At 39.0% G+C, this 22,021-nt stretch overlaps 1 protein-coding gene across 2 annotated transcripts; it reads left to right on the forward strand.

Annotated features, from left to right (window-relative positions):
- The first annotated feature begins 1,036 nt into the window (after nucleotides 1–1,036).
- On the forward strand, nucleotides 1,037–20,242 carry rps6ka2 (ribosomal protein S6 kinase, polypeptide 2). 2 transcript variants are annotated; one of them, XM_006779978.2, is made up of 22 exons: nucleotides 1,037–1,704; nucleotides 3,910–4,026; nucleotides 5,259–5,340; nucleotides 6,004–6,084; nucleotides 6,923–7,002; nucleotides 7,291–7,397; nucleotides 7,481–7,518; nucleotides 7,614–7,756; nucleotides 8,560–8,630; nucleotides 8,902–8,990; nucleotides 10,680–10,744; nucleotides 14,460–14,562; nucleotides 14,701–14,885; nucleotides 15,078–15,200; nucleotides 15,564–15,653; nucleotides 15,780–15,938; nucleotides 16,178–16,339; nucleotides 16,442–16,518; nucleotides 16,779–16,896; nucleotides 17,012–17,068; nucleotides 17,447–17,527; nucleotides 18,151–20,242. In XM_006779978.2, exons 1-22 carry the CDS (start codon nucleotides 1,600–1,602, stop codon nucleotides 18,298–18,300), a joined length of 2,283 nt encoding a protein of 760 aa, XP_006780041.1. In that variant the 5' UTR covers nucleotides 1,037–1,599; the 3' UTR covers nucleotides 18,301–20,242. The 2 variants fall into 2 exon arrangements, with proteins under 2 accessions (XP_006780041.1, XP_006780042.1); XM_006779979.2 differs by having other exon boundaries at nucleotides 14,743–14,885.
- The last annotated feature ends 1,779 nt before the right edge of the window (nucleotides 20,243–22,021 follow it).

The raw sequence follows: 22,021 nt of genomic DNA on the forward strand, positions 1-22,021 counted from the left end.
TTCAGTGTCTGCTATAATCATTATGTAAAATGTCATTTTGATATGATGTATTATTTGCTTTAAAAAAATTTTTACATGCCACAAAACATGGGATGGTTTTAACATGCATCCTGACATGTAGTGTAGTATAGCGTTGTAGTAGTGTCTGTCTATATCGGTGTGTATAAATATTAATATGGTGATCTACTTATAGATCCTTAATCCCAACCGGACAAAGACACCAGTCCATAATCCTGAATCTCCTCCCACAACACTGCACAGCAGCATGACGAAACACATCTGATTACATTTTCATTAGCGGTAAAGTGACCTAACATTCTGTGCCAGTTACATCCAAATATAATCTAACATGAAACGATGCCAAAACCCCACATTTTTAGTCATTTCCAGGTTTAGAGTTCACAGTTTGGGCGTTTCAGGTGAACTGCCCTGGATGAAGAATTTTAAACTTAATAAAAAAAAGAAAGAAAGAAGAAGAAATTAAGCCTTGGTCAGCCATGGACACTTGACCTAGGTAGAACGCAGTCCTCATTTACCCCTTACCTCCCTCTCAGTTTGGTCTGTATTTCCATCTCCCTCCCCTTTGCTCTCTCTCTTGTTATGTAACACTGCAGTTCTGCAAAGCTGCTGATGTGACAGATCCAAGTACCTACACACACAGACACCCACTGATCAACCAGATCCCTCTGTACTTTCTGTGATTGTTGTCCTTGTTGCTCATCATTATTGATCCCAACATTGATTACGGCTGCCCTCGGGATTTTATTGAACACTGTTACTCTGATGCGATGTGACTGGATCTTAGCCACTCTTTTCCCATCTACTGGTATGCAGCCTACACTGTAGCCCATGTTATTTTGTCTTTTTTTTTCATTGCCTGTGTGTGTGGAATTGGATGCCACACACAAAAAAAGAAGGGACAGGAGAAGAGGGAGACGGAGAGGTAGCTGGGTTACAACCATGTGACCTCACCAGCTGTTGCTGTATGCTGTTGGGAGAAACGAAGAGGGAGGTGAGGGCCAGGAGCAGGGGCGAGAATAAGAGAGGGAGGGGTGGCACACAATGTGACTGGTGACAATCCCTTGGTCTGCAGAGAGAGAGAGGGAGGTAGGGAGCAGGGGATGAATAAACACATGCACGGGCAGAGATGTGAAGAGGGAGCTCACACACACACACGCACCACCTGATTCAGCGGAACAGATTTATTCGTCACCTCTCCCTGCAGCCTCATGCAGAGAGCCTGATGCAAAACACAAGGCAACCCCAAGCCCAGCAGCACAGGTCCCGTTCATCATCCCGCTGTCTGCCTGCGTAGCTTTAAGCCTCTGTCACAACTCTGTCTGCGTGCTCGCCGGTGTCCACTGCAGCTAAGGGACACGGGACCGTCTGAGAAGCCACCGGAGGGACGAGAGGCGCATGCGAATGATGGGAAACCTAAAGAGCGAGGACCGCATTGAGGATGGACCAGTGATGAAGCTGCGAGACAAATAAACAAACCAATAAAAGATCAATTTCTACCCTAGGACCCCCGGCAGGGGACATGATTATCATTATGGGATAGATACATAAAGGAGGGGAGAGAGAAATCTGCTCGTTGCCATGGATACCAGCACGCGAAAATTCACGGTGAGGAGATGGTTTTCTATTTACCTGAAGAACAAGGCGGCAAGAAACAAAAACACCGCTGGGTTCTGCCAGGTGGAGGTGAGTGGCCTTAGCAGATCAGTTGGACACAAATGCAAATATGCGTGGATCCGTGTTTGCTGTGAGGGGTGCTGCATCACATTTGCACCATGTGCGTTTGTGGGAATGTAACAGTCCAGACAACAGCTCACATGTGCAGCAGACAGTGGACTGCGTGTGTGTGTGTGTGTGTGTGAACAGTCCGTGTACACATGGGAATGATTGTGGAAAAATGTATGTTATTTGGTTTGTTTTGGAGTGTTTCAGGAGTCACTACTGCGTCGTTCTACAGCTGCTGCTGCTTTCTTTGGCCGTGTGGAAGCTAGAAAATAGAGGAACACGAAGGGAGTCACTGTGCTGTGACGGACACACAGAGAGAGAGAGAGAAGTTGTATGGAAATATAGTCAGACAGAAATGCTAACGGGCAAACAAGCAACAAGGCAGGCAGGTTGATAGATAAATGGATACAGACAGATTGATTCAGCGGTCAGCCTCAGCAGTGGAGGTTTATTTATAGCCCAAACAAAGCAGCAGGGCAGAGAGAGGCAGTGAGTCTTTTGTTGCAGATCTACCTGAATGTTTTGGATATTAATGGAGCAAAACCTCACCTTATCCCTCATTTTCTTTGTAAAGGAATGCTGATGAATCATCTTTACAGGCTACCGTTAACGTGATTGTTTTATTTTAGCAAATGCCTGCCTGCTTGAGTTTGTTTACCTGTCTAGTCGCCTGTCCCTGGAATGGGATGCTCTGATGCTCCATCAGGAGTGGGTGGAAATTACTCAGGCGACCTTGTTTAAGGAATAAACCAGCAATTAAAGAAAAGAAGAGTGCAGTCTGCTCAGTATGAGTTGAAACTTTCCAGCATGTTACAGTTGAAGCCAGGCCTTCAATTACCTCAAAGTGACTGGTGAAAAATCCCATTACAATAAGTTGGACTTTATATTTTTGTGTGTGAATTAGCCCATTGATTGATTTGATCGAAGTGCATCAACATGCAAAAATACTATATAATGCAAACTGATATTTTAGTCACCCATTTATAATTCAATTCAGTTTTAAACAGTAAAATCTACAAAATGGCCCTTAAATATAACCTATTTTGCACATTTCATCTTCAAACTGGAAGAGATCTTCTTTCCTTCATCTTCCTTGAATCTATTGTACGTGTGTTGTGGGTTATAGATCTACATTCTTGCTATTCACTTATGTCAGTAATTGTATGGCTTTTAGACTTCCACTGTCTACACTGGTATGGCATAGTTCGTATTAGTCATTATTGTACTATCAAGATGAGAACCTTTCCTATGTTGCTTTCTTGATGGTACATCAATCTGGAAAATCAGACTGCAATTACCTCTGAATTCCTGATAGTTAGGAAAATACTTTGGAGAAACCAGCTGTTTTATCCTTGCTGTAACGACAATAACATTTGAAGGCTGTATTTATTTTCATGACTTGCTTTGGTGGATGTTTCTGGTTTAAGGGGAACTGTAGGAGGGAGATGGCATCAAAAGACTTGCCGTCACTGGAGAAATGAGACCATGTGATTATTTTCAGCCTCACGTGAACGTTCAGTCACTCTGGCTCCCAGATCGAGGGATGAATTTCTTTCTCTTATCAAACTATTCCACGAGGATGGGTTAGTAGCTGATTACAAGCTGCATTAAATGCATAAAAGGGTATGAAAATACCTCAGCCAAGTGATTCTTCAGGACAGACAGAATCTTATCATATACTAAAAATGAAGTTTATCTAACAGGTTTCATCAAACAAGTGGAGGCTAGAAGAATGGATTTATAACCATTACCCATGTTTACCAAGTCCTGATAGTGTTTTGTACAGAATTACAGTATAAAAGAAGTTGCAGTGTATATCATATTGTCACAATATCCAGTCTAAGCCTTGCCTCTTGTTGAAAGTTGGTCATTCACTTCATTAAGCAGACGGAATAGGCTGAAAAAGGCAGCTTACACTGTGCATGATTTCCAGTGACCTCAGCCAATATCTTGATAGCAATATAATGGCTTGTAGATGACTATCTATCTTTAGGTATGGATTTAATGAGTAATTATTACATTGACGGCCTTTTTAAATGCACATTGAGGTTATAGGGACACAATTTAATCATTGCTCATATGTTGTAAAGTGTAATTTATTAACTCGTTCAAATCTCACCTTAACCCTAATCCACAAATAATGACTTCTATCTTTTCTTTCATCAGGATGACAGTGTACTTAAGGAGTTTGACATCAGCCACCATGTTAAGGAGGGCTGTGAGAAAGCAGACCCTTCACAGTTCCAACTGCTTAAAGTGCTGGGACAGGGATCCTATGGAAAGGTACGATGTGCAACCATTTACTTACTGCAGCTTTAAGGCTTTAATCTGATAAAAGTGATGGGACACTGACCTTACGGAAAATATCAGTGTTGACAATACCGGATAAAAAAACATAAATAACCTTAAAAGGTCTAGAAGGTCACCTCTGAGGCTACGGTTTTATTAGAATATGTGGACTTCTCACTTGATGATGCCCAAAAGTAAGTGCACATTCGTGTGACTGTTGAGCACTTCATCCAGAAACCATCAGCATTAATATGCTGCTATAATTGCCTCCAGTCCTGTGGGAAGTATTTCCGAGATAGCCTGAAACCACACTGCAGGAATTTGCTCCTGCTCAGACACCAGAACGTTAAGGTCAGACAGTGATGTGGTGCAATATGGTCTGCCTCGCAGTCAGTGCTGCAAGTCCTCCCAAAGGTGTTGGATTCAGTTGAAGTGAGAGGTCTGTGCAGATTGGTCAAAGCTTTTCACACAAACTCAAGAAATCATGTTTTTTTTTTTGTACTTGCTTTATGCTATTGAAAAGAGGTGAGCATTTCTTAAAATGCAACTGTAAAAAAGAAGTGCACTATTATTCAGTCCACTTAGAATCATGGTCCTGCTTAACTCTAAAAAACTAGATTCAAATGAGCCAGGAGATGTCCACTTACCTTTTGGCACAGTGCGTGTCTGATTTCAGTGCCGCAGCTGATTATACTTTACCAGCCAATCATCTGCTAATGATAAGCCATCTAGTTCTAATTATCTGTAGATTAGCTGCCTTGACAACGGTTTCACAGATCACCAAGTTTATTTAAATTAGTAAAGGCCCACTGATTTGTTAATGTTACTGTAGATTAGAGGTCGGAATGGGCCTTACATGAAACATCAGCAGATGTTGGCATGTGGCTGCCGTTTCCAAGGCTGCAGGCATGGACAAAAGGTCATGTCACAGTGTGGCTTAGACAGCATGTTTACATAGCTTGCTATATGTCTGCTAAATTATTGCAGACCTTGTTTAAATCGTAGCTGTTGTCTCTGTTGCACCGAAACCACATTGATGTGGCTTTTTTATGTAACGTGACGGTAACTTGCTCCAGCTTGGTAACCTACAAATTAAGGGTGAATATAGCATTTTTTAAATGTTGTGAAATATAAATGACAAGTTTGTTTTTTTCTTTTGTTTCAGAAACGTCACTACGAAAGAACAGTTGCACAAAATGTGATGTTTATGGTAATTATCATTGCAGGTGTTTCTGGTTAGAAAAATAAGAGGAGTGGACAGAGGACAGCTATATGCCATGAAGGTCCTGAAGAAGGCAACGCTAAAAGGTGATTTAGTGCAACTACACTTGGCATATTGCCCCATTGGCATCATTTCAAATAGTAATAATAATTTAAAAAAATGTTTCTTTCAAACAAAGCCCTTTTGTATCATGTTCTTGTTATCGGCTATATTTAAAGAAAGAAACAAAACAAGCACAGCTCCACAGAGGATCGGATCTGAGTCATGGTCATTTGTTAAAATTATTATTGGTTTAGTAGAGGAGCAATAGATATATCATTGCCCAAGTTCTCACAGTGCCCTACATTCAAGGGGATTTTGGGTAAAAGAGGTTAGTTTGTACTTTTGATTCAGATAAACTGTTTTGCGTCAGCCGAGATTATTGTAAACAGGGGTGCACTGTAAAAGCAGGTTCAGATGTCATGTGCTGATTTAGTGACTTTGTACAAGCCTTAATCCTCTTAACCTGCACCTCTGGAATCTAAAGAGTTACACTGTCATCTTGTCAAGCAGACAGATGTTGCAATAACACTGTTATTGTGGTTTTCATTGCACTATAAACCAGCTACACTGGATTTAATTTACCTTAATTTCAAGGAAATGCATTCTTATCCTACATAACACGTACTCGTGTTATTAGACTTGTGACATTTTACAGAATGAACTGGCTGAAGCTTCATTAAAAAGACTGCCTTCTATCTCCTACTCAGTTCGGGATCGTGTGCGATCGAAGATGGAAAGAGATATACTGGCAGAAGTGAACCACCCATTTATAGTTAAACTTCACTATGGTGAGTATGGATTACTTGTGCTTTTTCAGCATGTATGTGTTGGAATAAATTTTAATTATACATGTAGAATGATATATAGTGTTAATAGTGAATGTTTGGCCATTAAACATGGCCTAAGATTTGAAGTAATCAGGTCAGCATATACAAGTAATAAGGCAAAAACTCAGATTGCCCTAAATGCTCTATTTCAGAGTTTTTTTTTCTTTTCTTGGTTGTGTGCTGTTTTCCAAATAGCATCCACTTAAAGGGAAAATTGAGTTTAAGTAGGGGAAAGAAAGCTGAAACGGCTTATTTCAGACAGTAGATGAACCGAGGGTTAGTAGTAAAGCCCAGTACAGGGCAAATAAGGATACTGTTGAACTATGAATCGTGCAAAGCTACTTTAATAGAGTTAAGGAATAAAGGTGTGGAACCAGAAATGAGCATAGAAAAATTGTGTTGGGTAAGTCATTATTTGTTTAATAAATAAAAAAACTTTTTTGAGTTGGTCTATATTCCTCGTCCCTGTAGTTCTAAATCAACAGCTAGTGTCTGTTTAAATGGGGCTGTGTGCTGTTGGGGGACTTCAGCAGAGCAGTTGGCTAATTAGTCATTTTGATCTGTTACACAAAGACAAGGTGACATTTCACAAGTCATTTTTTTCATTGCATACATGTTCAAAAATGAGGGAAAAGTCATTGTCGTCTGCCCTTATTTGTATCTATACACAACTGCAGATAAATGTGCACACTGTGCACAAAATAATAGAATACTTTATAGTCCTCAATACAGCAATTAAAGCCTCAAGACGTGTTTAACTTGCATTTCTGTTTGTGCATGTACTTATGTATTTGTGTAGCCTTCCAGACAGAAGGGAAGCTCTACCTGATCCTGGATTTCCTCCGAGGAGGAGACCTTTTTACTCGTCTGTCCAAGGAGGTAGGCTTCCTGGTTCAAATCATAATCCACTGCTCACTGTTTGTTATGGGAAGGTGTTTGTATAACTCCCATCATTCGCCTGTGAAAGAGATCAAAGACAGTCATTTTTTTGTACTTTAAAGGAGGCACACATATTGAGACAATGTGCCATAGTTTGGTTGGCTCTGGTGAAAAGGGAATTTCATAAGAGAGAGCTCAAAAACAAATATGCGAATCAATAACAGACCAGTTTCCCTTTACTTTTCTTTTTTGCACATTATATTTAATACATTTGTTCATTTGTACTAGGTAATGTTCACAGAAGAGGATGTGAAGTTTTACCTTGCAGAGCTGGCTTTGGCCTTGGACCATTTACACAGTCTGGGGATCATCTACAGGGATCTCAAGCCTGAAAAGTACTAGCTCATAAACATCCCTTTTATGCATTTTAGAAAAACTATTTCGATGCTGATTTTAAAGTTCTCTTCTCCCTCTTAAGCATTCTTCTGGATGAAGAAGGACATATTAAGATTACAGGTCAGTACATCTGACTGAAAACTGTAATTCTCTGCTTTTCTGTCTGTATTTGTCTTTTGACTATAATCCCCGTTTGTCTTTGTCTCACTATCCAGACTTTGGCTTGAGTAAGGAAGCTATTGACCATGATAAAAGGGCTTATTCCTTCTGTGGAACAATAGAGTACATGGCTCCAGAGGTTGTAAACAGGAGAGGTCATACACAAAGCGCTGACTGGTGGTCATTTGGCGTGCTTATGGTAAGTCTTTTACTTTGATAGTCTCTCTACACTTCTGACATGCATGACTAATTTTCCCTCCGAGCATGTAGTCACTCTTCTAGCTTGTATTTTTTTTTATCTAATAATGAATTAACTGCAAACTCAGTTCTTAGGTAATATGCCAGTGCACTGATTTCTTTGTTTGGCTTTCCTCTGGCAGTAAAACAACTTTAATTACTGCATCTGGCAGATTAGGTCCCATTATTTTCAGCAAACGTGCATCTGCTGGATGCTGCTTGTTTTGCTAGCCTGGTGGCTTACTTTACTAATACTGAGAGGTTAAACATTCACTGACAGCTGGCAGCTACATTAGGTCACCAGGGGAAGATGTCAACCCTGTCTGCCCTTGTCTGGTGTCAGGAATGTACTGATATTAAAATAAACAAATAAATAGCCAAATATTTCCCAATATGCTGTAGAGATATTGAAAAGTAAAAGAGATTACTGAAAATGACTTCACATTGTAATCCAATCTTTAATGTGGGCAAATACCATTGGGTGTGGCAAAGTTTATTATCAGGGTGCACAGTAGGTTAGGTTTGTTACAGTGTTAACCAGTGTATATCTTTATTTTATGCCTCTCAGCCTTTTCCAGTTAAATGTGATTTAGGTCATGGTATTATGCGTTAATTTCAACCGCTTTGTTTCTGATTTGGCCCGTTTGCAGTGGAAGTCAAATGACTAATAAAATTTGAAGCAAGCATGCTAATGAGATAATCCACCTCCACAGCTTCCATTATTGGGCGGACGTGTTTTGACAGTTGTTTTGTTGTGTTTTCCAGTTTGAAATGTTGACGGGATCATTACCCTTTCAAGGAAAAGATCGGAAAGAAACAATGGCACTTATTCTAAAGTAAGACTAATTATTGTTGCTATTTTATTGAACCTTCACATCTTTTACAGGATGTAATGTTTAAAAATTCTTATCTGTTTCCCATTTTCCAACTACATTTCAATTATCTATATTGTATCTTTGATTTCTGAGGGTTGCTTTATAGGATAAGCTGCTTATATAAATCTGCAATTATTAACCTCAAGAGATCCACTATACCTGAATGAACATAAAAATAAACTGTCAGCAGACATAAACATGCATAAACCTGTTTCTTGGCTTGTGTGTTCAGGGCTAAGCTGGGAATGCCACAGTTCCTCAGTCCTGAAGTGCAGAGTTTATTAAGAGCGCTCTTCAAGAGAAATCCTGCTAATCGACTTGGTATGTATAAAAACCTTGAACAATGACAATTAAATGTGTTTTTAGAATAAATTTAGAAACTTAAACATCAGCAGTTTGTGTCCATTTGGATAACTTTTGAAGTCACTTCTTATTTTGCAGGAGTTACACACTCTCTGGTCTCTTGTAATAGGTACACCTAATCAGCACCTCATTTGGGCAAATATTTTAGAAATTCAGCAGCAAATTGCATCACATGTCACATGTTTGGCATGTAGACATGGTCAGGATAACCTGCTGAAGTTCAAATCTGGCATTAGAATGGGGTGAAAGGTGAGCTAAGTGACTTTGACTGTAGAAGGGTTGTTGGTGTCAAATGGGCTGATCTGTATATTTCAGAAACTGTTCTGATCTACTGGGATTTTCCCACATGTTTAGTGAGTGGCAGCTCTCTGAGCAAAAATTCCCTGTTGATGTAGAAGAGCATGAATGAATAAACAATACATTGTACCACACCGGCTGCAGCAGCAGAAGACCACACCTCATGCTGCTCCTGTCAGCTAGAACAGGAAACTGAGGATACGCTTCACACAGGCTCACCCAACTGGACAACAGAAGCCTGGAAGAAAAAAGTTTCCAGGTCTTATGAGTATCAGTTTCTGCTGCAACATTTAGATGACAGGGTCAGAAATTTGTTTACACATGAAAGCATGGGTCCATCCTGCCTTGTAGGAGGGTTAAGGCTGCTTATGATGGTGTAATAGTGTGGGGCATATTTTCTTGGTACATTTTGACCCCTTAGTATCAACATATCACATTTACCTAAATATTATTAATGACCATGTACATCCCTTTATCCCTTTATAGTGTACCCATCTTCTGATGGCTGCTTCTGTGTCGTGTCGCAAAGCTCCGATAATAAAAAAGTGGTTTCTTGAACATGACAATGAGTTCACTGTACTCAAATGGCCTCTATAATCACCAGATTTCAATCCAATAGAGCACTTTTGGGATGTGGTGGGATGGGAGATTTAGAGCAATTGTGTGATCCTATCTAAATCTCTGAGGAATGTTTCCATCACCTTGTTGAGTCTGTAGTGTGAAGCATTAAGAAAATTCTAGGTAGGTACACTAACAAGGTGTACCTAATAATGTGTCCAGTAGTTGCATTAGCAATCTAAAGTAAAAGTCAAAATTGATTTTAATTTGGTAAAAAAAAATCTATTCATATTACAAATGTACCACATATAACATTAGAAATGATACTTTGTCCATTCATGGTTTACAAGAAATTCACCTGCTAAATTCCTTCATGATCATTTTAACAGTGATTTAAATGCAAGAGTGAGATAGCTCTCAAGAGCCTTAAAAAAATCACTAAGGGCCGTCGTCGCCCTGGAAACAGCTGTTTGACCTGTTTCCCTGTGGTAAATGTTACATTTCCACCAAAATAAAGGATAAATAGATTAAAGAACAATTTTTTAAATGCACCATGGCATGGTGGATTTATTTATTTATTTTTACTTTTTACTCCTTCATATTCATAATTATTTATTATCTTCAACTGAAAGGGTTTGTTTTACTGTGTGAATGATTGTTGAATTGTGTGAATTGATTTTATTTTGGAGGTACATGAGGATGTAGCATTTCAGTTTTATTGCATCTTATGATTTAATGACAATAAAAGGCATTGCGATTGATTCTGATTCTCTTAATCTGTGTTACTTATAGGTGCAGGACCAGATGGAGTAGAAGAAATAAAAAGGCATCGCTTCTTTGCATCAATAGACTGGAATGTAAGCATAATTTATTAAGAGTATTCTGCGATATAGATATTTGGGTACTATAAACTTGTATTATACTGTTATTGTCTTATAGCCATTGTCTTTCCCACATTTATGAATAACAATAATTTCTTACTGCATCAACTACACTGCTGTTGTAGTTTTAAAGTGCAGTAATGAGATTATTGACCTGAGTTAAACTTGAAATCAGCATCACATGGATCAGGTTTACTTGGTATGCCTTGTCAAGACAACTCCTCCTTCACTTCCTCAAGAGTTGTCCACAGTCACGGCACTTTAACATGCTCATGTGATGTTGGTTAGCAGCAAAACCCCTAACTTCCTTTTCTGTCCATCTTGCCTAACTTTTTTTTGCAACTAATCTTCTTATCTGTAATAGCCTTTGTCTCAGAAAGTTGGCTGATGTGCAAATGTTTTCACTAAAGTCATTATCCTAACTATCTTTATCTAACCTTGAGACCTCAGCTCCTTTGGATGTACAGTGAAAAACAATTTGTCCCCTTGGCGTTCTTCAAAATGCAAGCTGTGCTTATTGCATGTTAGAAAACAAAGCCCTCCTACACTATTTGTGGACTGAAACATTTGTCAACAGAAGCAGAAAAAAATACTCATGTCATTTTTATAAATTTGAAGATTGCATTTCTGATAGGGCTATTTCATTCCCATTCCATTCATCCAGCATTACTTTAAAAAAGTGACACATATTCATGCTGGTTACACACCACCAAGCCTGCTGACTGCCATAAAAGGGGATTTGGTTTTTCTCTCTCCTTTAAATCAGTTTTAAAAGCAGAAATCTCAGCAAAGCAATCATAGACTCATTTGTTTTATTGATTGTAATCATCCTCCCTATAAATATCTGCTCTGATCTCTTAAAGCACCCTTCCTTTTTAATCACAGATGTTTGGAAGGCTTGGGACTCTCATTTATCTGCTTTTGTGAATTATGGCGCTCTTATTTCTATCAGAATCCACTATCATCGGCTTTACATGCTCGCTAATCTCTGCCCTCACCGCGGGTTCCCATTGCTGCCCTCCTCACTACATTACTACCTGCTCACTTCTACACAACATGCTCCCATTTACACATGGTGTTGCTGGCTTGATGTGACAACTGTCAGTAAGAGGCTTATGCTCTATTCTGCACTATGCTAATTAAATCACTGTACTTTATCAGGCAGAATGATTCCACATCATTCATCAGAACCTTTTCTTTAATGTCTTGATCTTTGAAATGGTAAAGATTTGTAGCCTCATTTTCTCAACACTATCAAATGAAAACCAAATACTCAAATGCATCAACACTTCCCAATTTCTAATAGTCTCTGTTGGTTACTTTCCATGTATGCTAGTAATAGGAACCCAGAAAGATTGTTCCCTTTAATGGGCACTGCAATGGTGACATCTGCAGGCAATACTCAGTATTACAGCATGTGCCTTTCTGCTGCTGTATGATAGCTATACAACCAGCCACCAGTCTTTACTTCATATTATTTTTTTTAGAATTTTTTCCCATTAGTGGATATTCACATTTATTCAGAAGTCCTGTGAGGTGTTTCAAGATAGGTGCCAAGTTGTAGCACTTGCTTCTAGAAGGACTTTGTTGTATTCTGTCACATTCTAATTTGCTCTACTTTTTTTTCCTTTTTTTTTTTTTTCCTTTGGTTAATGAATAATTGAATATGACAGTCAGTGAAGAACAAAATATATTGTATGATGGATGGTTGCGTGGTGGTTAGCACTGTTGCCTGAGTTCAGCTTCACCATCTGGGTGGGGCTTCTCTGTGTGGAGTTTACATGTTCTCCTTATGTTTCCGTGGGTTCTCTCTGGTTTTCTCCCACACTCCAAAGAATGCAATTATTGGGGTAATGGATGATTTGAAGTTGCCCATGTGAGTGTGAATGGTTGTCTGTCTCACTGTGTTAGCCCTGCGATAGACTCCCCCACAACTCTGACAAGGATCAATAAATCAATCAAGGCTTTATTCGCCACGTGCAGGTTGCCCTGCAGTGAAATAGGACCCCCCCCCCCCCCCCCCCCCCCCCCCCCCCCGACCTTACACACACAACAGAGACATCACATGGAGATACAGGTCGGAGATCGGTAGCGTTACAGAAAAAAAATACTGAAATATACACTACAATGGGAAAGTACAAGAGGAAAAAAAGAGACCTCTACTCATGCTGGGCTCCTGGGAGGACAGCATGAGAACAGGAAACAAAAAAACTCCTCTGCACAAAAGAGCACATAAATGTCCACAGCACAACATTATGGAACACCTGACAAGCCACAGGGTCGGGTGGGGGGTGAGGAGTAATCCGAAGCAAACACAGCATCCATCCTGCCCAGCGCTACCATTCCAGCACGGGCTCAGACCCGCCGTATTCCCAGGAGGGAACAAGCATCGAAGGCGTTTGGAAAGGGAGGGGGGATGAGTGTGTGCATATCAGTGTATATGAAAGTGTGTGCGTGTCCAGAGTTCAGCTGAGACAGTGTCCTTCGCCCTGCTAGGCTAAGTAAACAGTCTTCCAGCCAACCCAGGTAGCCTTGCATGGAATGGAAAGGAACAGTCTAAATACAGTCGTTATCAGGGTGTTTTTGTTTGGCTCCATCCTTGCGACCGCAACTGGAGCCGAAAGGGTATCCGCATGAAGTGATGGTGCTTTTTACTTTAGTGCGAACAGCTCATATGAATTTCAAAGTTGTCCAACACTGGTCTCTCAATCTCCCGTTGGAGAGCCGTGAGCTTCTCCATAATGTTATCAAACTTGCGCTCTGTGATGTTGTCATTCTTGTGCTCAAAGAGCCGATTCTGAGAACTCACGACCACAGTGAGCCTCCCCAAGATGTAATCCAATTTGCGCTCAGAGATGTTATTCTGAGTATTCACAGCAGCTGTAAGCCTCTCCAAGATCTTATCCGTGCAGCATTCAATGAGAATAAGCAGAAGAGTTGAATGAATGGATGAATGAATGAATGAATGAATGAATGGATGGTGTAACAAGTGCTACAGTTTTGGACAGTGTCTGTCTGCTAGCTAATGGTACAGTGGCTGTACCCAGTGAGGAAAAAATGATAAAGTGGGATAATATCACTCCAGACAGAGAAAGGTATAAGAAAAAACAGGAAGATGAGAGATTATTTTCTAAGGTAAGGACTCCTTAGCAAGTCATATTATAATATGACAAAATAAAGTTGTCCTAAATCATTTTATATTTTTTAATTGGATATTGGATCTGTACATATATTGTCTGGATATTTCCAATTCTGAAAATATATTAAAAGAAAAGTCTGTGTCAATCAAAGTTTATACTTGACTGTAAGTGTAGGCTAAACTGGGATGTTTAATGGTTACAGTGATGAACTGGTGCAGGGCAGACTTATTCATAGAAAATGCTCTTAAACTGATTGTTGTTCTCTTTTTAAAAAAATTGTTTTAATTTTTAATATTAAAAAATATTTTACAACTTTTAATTGTTCAGTATAGTACTTTGGGCAACTATTTTTCCGTGTTTAAATAAATAAATTTTACTTATTTGTCTTATTTGTGTGCAAACTCAGCAAACTTGTGGGCCATTTTTTTATCAGATCTGACTGAAATAATATTTTTTTTTCCCCCCCAAACACGCAAACAATCATTTGTGTTGAATTCAGCTGCTGGTGTAACAGTATTCCTATTTCTCGTTTTTGTTTTCCTCATTCATAGAAGCTGTACAAGAAGGAAGTGAGGCCTCCTTTCAAACCAACCGTTGGCAGACCTGAAGACACTTTCCATTTTGACCCTGAGTTCACCTCCAGAACACCTACTGGTAACTAAAGCATGCAAATAGAGAATTAATGTATAGGTTATAGGCGACTGGGTTCAATGAGGAACAGAAAAAAAAAGAAAACTACCATACTGCTCAATCGTTCTTACTAAACTTTAATATTTCTAAAACACTGTCAAGCACTCTGCAGACGTTTGGTTCAATGTGTCTTGGGATATCCAGATTCTCCAGGCATCCCTCCCAGCGCGAACACACACCAGTTGTTTCGTGGTTTTAGCTTCGTTGCAACTAACCAAACTCAGGAGTCCAGTGTTGCTACAGTAGCGGCCACTCCTCAAGAGCTGAACATCAACCCCATCGCACAGGTATAACCCTACATCTAATTAAATCACAGACTAGCACACAGTTTATGTATTTAGGTTTCTGACCTTTCCAAACATTACCTCAAACAAATTCCCTGTCAGCAACTACATAAGTCATTTAACATGTGACTCTAATATGTGCATTAAGTGTAATGTTGTAGTGTTTGTGCACCTGATTATGTGTTTTCTCCATAGCATCTCTGTGGTGATCTGGCCTTCGGTGATGTTTATGATCTGAAAGAAGAAATCGGACACACGGGAACCTCTGTCTGCAAAAGATGTCTGCACAGAATTACTTCAGTGGAGTATTGTGTGAAGGTAGGGGACACTTAACCTGAACTGCAATTTATTTAAATACACTATTGATTTACTCTTTGCTTTTAGAGCCTCAGCAGTAATATTCTTTACTATGATGGTGTTGAATGTAAACAGGGCTATTTGTTAGCTTGTAAAATGACTATTTGGTGCTGCTATTAAATATATTAATTAATATATTAATATTAAAATAAAAATGTAGTCAAACTGGACAAAACTTGCATGCTTCCTGAGCTGTAACTCAGAGTTAGTTATTGTGAGAAGTTCAGCTTGGGAATATATAATAAAACCACAACATATTTTTTAGGTATGTTTACAAATCACTGGTGATCCATAATGCTAATATGCTGTGCACATTTATGTCAGATTATTGACAGAGCAAGGAGAGATCCGTCAGAAGAGATTGAGATTCTGTTAAGATATGGACAGCATCCAAATATTATTACCCTGAAAGATGTAAGTACAGCACATGAGCCTGCAGAATCGTGATTTTTAATTTGCATGTAATTTTTCCTAAGCATTTTTTCTTTTTTTAAAATATATTTGTTTGTATCTGTCTTCTGCATTCACCTTTACCTATAGGTGTTTGACGATGGCCAGTGTGTGTATCTGGTTCAGGAGTTACTGAGAGGGGACGAGTTGCTGGACAAAGCTCTGACGCACACAAATTTTACTGAGAGAGATGCATCAGACATCATCTGCGCTCTGACCAAAACTGTGGAATATTTACACTCACAGGGGGTAAGGAGGGCTTAAAAATCAATCTTTGAATTCGGTGGGGGGGGTGGGGTGGGGGTGGGGATTCAGTCCCAGTGTCATAACACAGTGCATATACATTGCCAAAGCTCCATAACTTCAGAGGTCATTAACATCAGCACAAAAGCTGTGTGCTGGGAGCTTCAATGGCAATGTCCATGTAGTACATTTATATGTATGTACATTATTAAGGCTTAATGGTGACTTGTTATTATTTTTTCCAGGTTGTACATCGAGACTTGAAACCCAGCAACATCCGCTATGCAGATGACAATGGACTCCCAGAATGCATCAGGATATGCGACTTTGGTTTTGCCAAACAGCTCAGAGCTGAAAATGGTTTGCTGATGACTCCCTGTTACACAGCTACGTTCATGGCTCCTGAGGTACATCAGCAGTCATTACAAAATGCATCTCAGTATCACTTATACAAATTATTTAACAGATATCTGTGAGTGGTTTTCTTTGCTTTCTTTGTACATGTGCAGATTTTGAGGAAACAGGGTTATGATGCAGCCTGTGACATCTGGAGCCTGGGGATCCTGCTCTACACTATGATAGCTGGGTGAGTTTATAAGGTCTTAATACAACTCACACTCACAGGTTGTGATACAGTTCAGGTGTAAACTGTATGCAATGTTGCGATTTTCTTCAAAGACTCCCGCAACAGCAATAAACAGGATGTCTAAATACCCCCCCCCCACGGTGAAATAACAGTGAGACAATAAGAGAAAATGTCTCAAATCAGAGGTCATGGTTTTCTGGAGTCATGCATTTTTTATTAGACTGAATTGCTTTCTGTAAGTGGGCATTGTTGTTGGTCAGTTTCAGCCCATTTGCCAGCAGTCCCGAGGACACAGCAGAGGAGATTCTGGCTCAGATCGGCTGTGGGAAATTCATTATCACAGGAGGAAACTGGGAGCTGGTGTCAGAAGCAGCCAAGGTTCAAACATCTTAATGCTTTCTGATTTGCATAAAATGGAAATGTTTGCCTCTAGCATCGTAGTATCAGTGCAGAACAAATATATTAACTGTTCATGTCCCCATTTGTTTAACAGGATATCGTGGTTAAGATGCTCCATGTGGACCCCCACCAGCGTCTGACTGCCCCACAGGTACCATTAGTCCATAACATAAACTGGCCTGTCATATGGCATATTGTGCTCTTAGTATAGTGCAGGTCCCACCTTGACAGTTTTTTTTCCATCATGATATAATGAATATGCTATAGATATGAATTTTGTTAATTTAGACAAAGCAATAGATTACAAAAGTGTATACAAACTGAAATTTTACATACATATCATTTCCTTTAGCCCAGATGTACACATGTGCACTGAGCCTGACGTTCAAACCACGACAGTATATCATGTGTTTGACTATATACCTACACTGTTCGCAATACTACAGATGTATCATAGTTGTGGTGTTACCACGTTATATACATTATATACATTCACAGCTGATATCAGTTTCACTGTGATGCTTTTCAGGTTCTTCGTCACCCCTGGATTGTTGAGAGAGACCAGCTCTCTGACAAATGTCTCACCAGACAAGATCCACTCATTGTCAAGGTCAGACCCTTTGTATTGTATGTAATTACGAATACAGATTACTATAGAGATAAGCATATTATCCCCTGTATCGTGCTAATATAGATAGAAAAATCACTTATATATCTATTGTTCAATCTAAAATCTTCTAAGGAGACCCTCAAAGAAAAGTGGATGTTTATAGTTTTTTGGGGTGGGTATTTTTATACTGTAGCTCTTACATTTTATGCTATTAATGTTTTGAGTTTGTAAGGCTGCTACCTATATCAGGTCACTGTAAAAGAAACATTAACATTTTATTTAACCAGGAAGTCCCACTGAAATTCTACCTTACAACAGAAGTTTGGTTCATCTTCGATGTTTAATGCAGAGTAGTCTTAAAAAGTATCTGGGAAAAAAAAACACTTAAATTGTACCTGAAAGTATCAGATGTATTTGGATAGATGAATTCAGCTTATAAAACGCTTCATTTTTACCAGTAGTGGTGCTGATTTACTGGTATGTCTAATATAATTAAATGGGTAACCATCAAATAGATTGTCTGGTCAAGAATTGCTTTAAAATGGCTCTTTTGATAGTAAAGGTGTCACCTGAATTACACAAACACTGATCCAATACAATGCATTCTACTTTTATTCCACTAGGGGGCTCTATCTGCCACCTATTCTGCTCTGAGGCGCTGTGCTCCTGCCCCTGTCCTGGAGCCTGTTCAGTCTTCTGGCCTTGCTCAGCGGAGAGGGATGAAGAAACTTGAGAGTCCAAAAGTCACTTCAGATCCTAAGGGAAAGGAATAGCCTCAACCATTTGAATGCAGCACAAATATAATTTTAGCTTTTAACCGTAAACCTGCATTCTAAAAAGCACAAATCACATCTAATAAACTATAACACGACAATATAGACGCCCACTTGTACTGGCACCAGGATTAGCGTCAAGTCACTCGGTGAATTGTTTCAATTTTAACAGCTTGATGCACTGATATAAAATTCATCACATGCACCTTCATTGGAAACTGTGAAACTGAGTGGCTTGAGGAAGTCAAATAATAGATCTTAAAAGAAATTATTCTTAATTTTGAAAAGAGAATTTTCAGTTCAAACATACAGACATTTTATTAAATCAATTGCTTCTAACGTACCCTTCCTTGGTCATATAAGTGGCAAGGCTGTCTTACAATACACAAAGACAAACTCTTATCTGCCTTGAATTACTGTATATTTGCAGGAACGGCTGCAGTTCAAAGTAAGAAACAGTAGACTGAAAAAAGGAGTATTCAGTGCCACAAACATAAAAGTAGCAGTATGGTTTATATATTTTTGTATGTCAACAAAAGCATAGCATTTCTTGTTCTAAAGTCATAACTTATACACACAGCATCTCTCTTAGATTAGCCTATTTTACTCCAATCCTCAGACTCATGCCTGTTAAAAATGTAAATATCCTACCAAAGGGAATTATTTATTTAAAAATGCCATCTACATTAAGAACCACTGGATGTTGCACTCGAGCACCAGCAGAACAAAACAACCTAGCGTAAATATATATATATTGTATGGCTGAGGTATACTACAATTAAAAACACCAGAGGCCAGTGCCACTGGCACCTTTCTGTACCAGTTTTTTTTTTTTTTTTTTTTGCCAGATTCAGCTGCTTTCATACGGTGTTGTTCATGTCTGAGGTGGAGCAACACTTGTTGGGAGACTTTAGTCCTCAGCAAGTCGTCATTCAACTGGAGTAACATCATCTCCACTTTACCCATGTCTCTTCTGTTCTGCTCCTCTGGAATATACAGCTACTGAGATACTGAACAGCTATGCTCAAATTTCAAAATGCACAGGAAGACTGTGACTATTTACAGAACCTATAGCAATGCCATTTAGTCTTATTGGTAGAAAATGTGATCAACATGTTTCTTGCATAATTGTCTTCCACAGCCTTTGATTCACTGAGTAGTCTTTAAAAGAAACATGGCACACTCTGCAGTCTATACATTTTAGACAACGTCCAGCATAATTCATCAATTTGCATGTGCTCAAATGTGTTTATCAGTAGGCTTATGTTTGCCATTAGTATCTGAAAGCCAAAACATTGGAGAATCACTGTGTCAGATTTTTGTATATACTGTCTAATGCTGCTGCCCTAATTTTATCTAATGAGATGTTCACTCATAAAGACGAGGTATGATAGAACAGGGTTTTTTGCAGATACTAGTAGCACTTTGTGTTGTACAGTTAAGCCGTAGCAATGTAGATTATAATGCTCCACAAGTTAGAAACATACTTGCTGATCAGAGGTAAAACGTTTTGAGATGTGCAAGAAATGAGCACTGTAGTAGAAACAATACATTCTGGACACAGTTTTGTTTGCCAGTTCAAAAACTGTGGGTTTTGTTGCACTGCACAACGGCAAAAGGTGTGGCTGGCAAACTGATGAATAAGTATGCAGTATGAGTATGTGTGTTGTACAACCGTAAAAGTAATGTTGTATATATTGTTTATTAATTTAGACTGTACGTACTGTTGTGCAAAACCAACAGTATGTTGTATCAGCAGGCTTGGTTGTACAACTGTCAGCAACCAGGAAGACCGATATATTTTTTAGCAAATATATTGGGACTGTACATATTACATTGTGTTGTGCATTCATTGCTGTGTACATACTGTCTATACCCTGCCAATTGTTGAAGATATTGGCCAGAATGCCAAAGTTTTACAAATAAAGGAAAAGAATGGAAAATGACATTGAAGTGTATGAAGAGCAGGTTTGATTTGTTATTCTGACTTGTGACAGAAGCGCTCCCAGTAACGTGATCGATGACATTAACCTGCATGCAATCAATCAGCCATTGCCTAATAAGGATTTGGCTTGTAAAAATAAATCTATATTTTCATAACATAAACAAAAGGTCCTGTTCCATTTAATTGCTGTGAAGTCAGTGTAGTTTTATATTTAATAAGAAGGGTCACACCAAAAGAAATAATGTTTCCAGTCATTAATAAATGAATGAATTTCCTAATATCTACAAATACTGAGAAAAATGTTTGACACCAACTTGCCTGTGAAGGGTAGAGGAAATCTCTTATTACCTGCCTTTTTTAGGAGTGAAATCTACTAAACCCAACATTTTAAACCTTCATGGTGCAGCAGCAGCAAGCCAGAGTTAAAGCCACTAGATGGCAACCAATCATAGTCCATCCTTTTGCTCTCTTTCCACTGCTTACTTGAAGTTGTCCCTTTAGAGCCATAATCCCTGAAAAAGAAGAAGGAAAACTCTTTAATTTATATCAACCACCAGGCACACCATAAAAGCTTTTAGCAGGCACTGAGCTGATGTGTCAGGTGGGTGTGGCGGGCTCATCAGCCCTGACATTTAAGTGCAGTAGTGCTCGGAGCAAAAGGGATTGTAGGATATGAGTAGATACAGATGACAAGCCCCCCTGTGAAGATGATTGCAGTGGAGTGACAAGAGGAGACCAAACAACAGACATAGCAAGGAGAAGGTGTCGGGAGGGGAGAGATGAAAGGCAAAAGAAAGAACAAGAGCTTTGAGAAACAATAACTCAACCCGGCAATTACAGCTTTGTCAGATTTTATGTTATCTTTTCATAAGGGGAGAACTTCAAAAATGTACTTAGAATCTTAAGAGTATATCGCCATTTTGAATTTATTGAAATCTTTGTAACTTTACCTTGTGACTATGGAAAAATACAAATGATTGGTTTTGGTCTTAGGATTTTATATCATATTATCTGTGGATATTTAAGTAAACCACGAGTTGGAAAACTGGTTAGCACCTGATATAGGTTAGCACCCTGTAATATGCAAGTTTTAAAATGCCTATGTAAGCAACTTTCTGATTTAGTACCAACAGTGGTGTTGTTGAAAGGGACATTTTTCTGTAAAGGTATAGTTAAGACATTAATATTTGCAGTATTTTGGTTGCCTCATCACTACATTATTTAAAAAAAAAAAAAAAAAAAAGCTATTTCATATTGTCATAAAGATGAGGAAGACCACGATGGATGCAAAGACAAAACAACAGCAAAAAAAAAAAAAAAAACCCAACAAAACAAAACAAGAAACACTGTTACTTTATGAAATCCCTGGGAAATGAAGTGTTCCACTTAGGAAATCACCTGGTACAGTCACCTTAACACCATGTCTTTTAATGACAAACCAGTCAAGCTGCAGTCCTAGATCCACATCCTCATTCTACGTGAGATGTACCCCACAACCAGACTGCATCAGCCCTCCAGAAGCTGAGCTACAGTATGCTAGGATCTCAGGCCGAACCTGAGGTACTGACTTCCAGAGTTGGCTGAGCCAGTGTAGCTTTCAGCCTGGATGGAGGGGTTGACAGACCCCAGCACTCTTTCTCAATGTATATGTACTTTTGTAAGTGTTTAATACATTCAGCAAGAGATAACCCTGCTTTTCATCAGAGTTTTTTTGTTTGTTTGTTAGTTGGGTTTTTTTTTTTAAATGGCAATATTAAATGCCATTTCTGAGCCTCC

This window comes from Neolamprologus brichardi, chromosome 1 (genome assembly GCF_056152115.1).
Source record: "Neolamprologus brichardi isolate AB-2024 chromosome 1, ASM5615211v1, whole genome shotgun sequence".
NCBI classification, from domain to species: domain Eukaryota; kingdom Metazoa; phylum Chordata; class Actinopteri; order Cichliformes; family Cichlidae; genus Neolamprologus; species Neolamprologus brichardi.

Bases quoted from the DNA above. Each gene is read 5' to 3' on its own strand.
- rps6ka2 (XM_006779978.2), top strand. From the start codon at position 1,600: ATGGATACCAGCACGCGAAAATTCACGGTGAGGAGATGGTTTTCTATT. The intron at 5,341-6,003 runs GTGATTTAGTGC...TCTCCTACTCAG, and splicing joins GAAGAAGGCAACGCTAAAAG to TTCGGGATCGTGTGCGATCG. The intron at 17,069-17,446 runs GTACCATTAGTC...GATGCTTTTCAG, and splicing joins AGCGTCTGACTGCCCCACAG to GTTCTTCGTCACCCCTGGAT.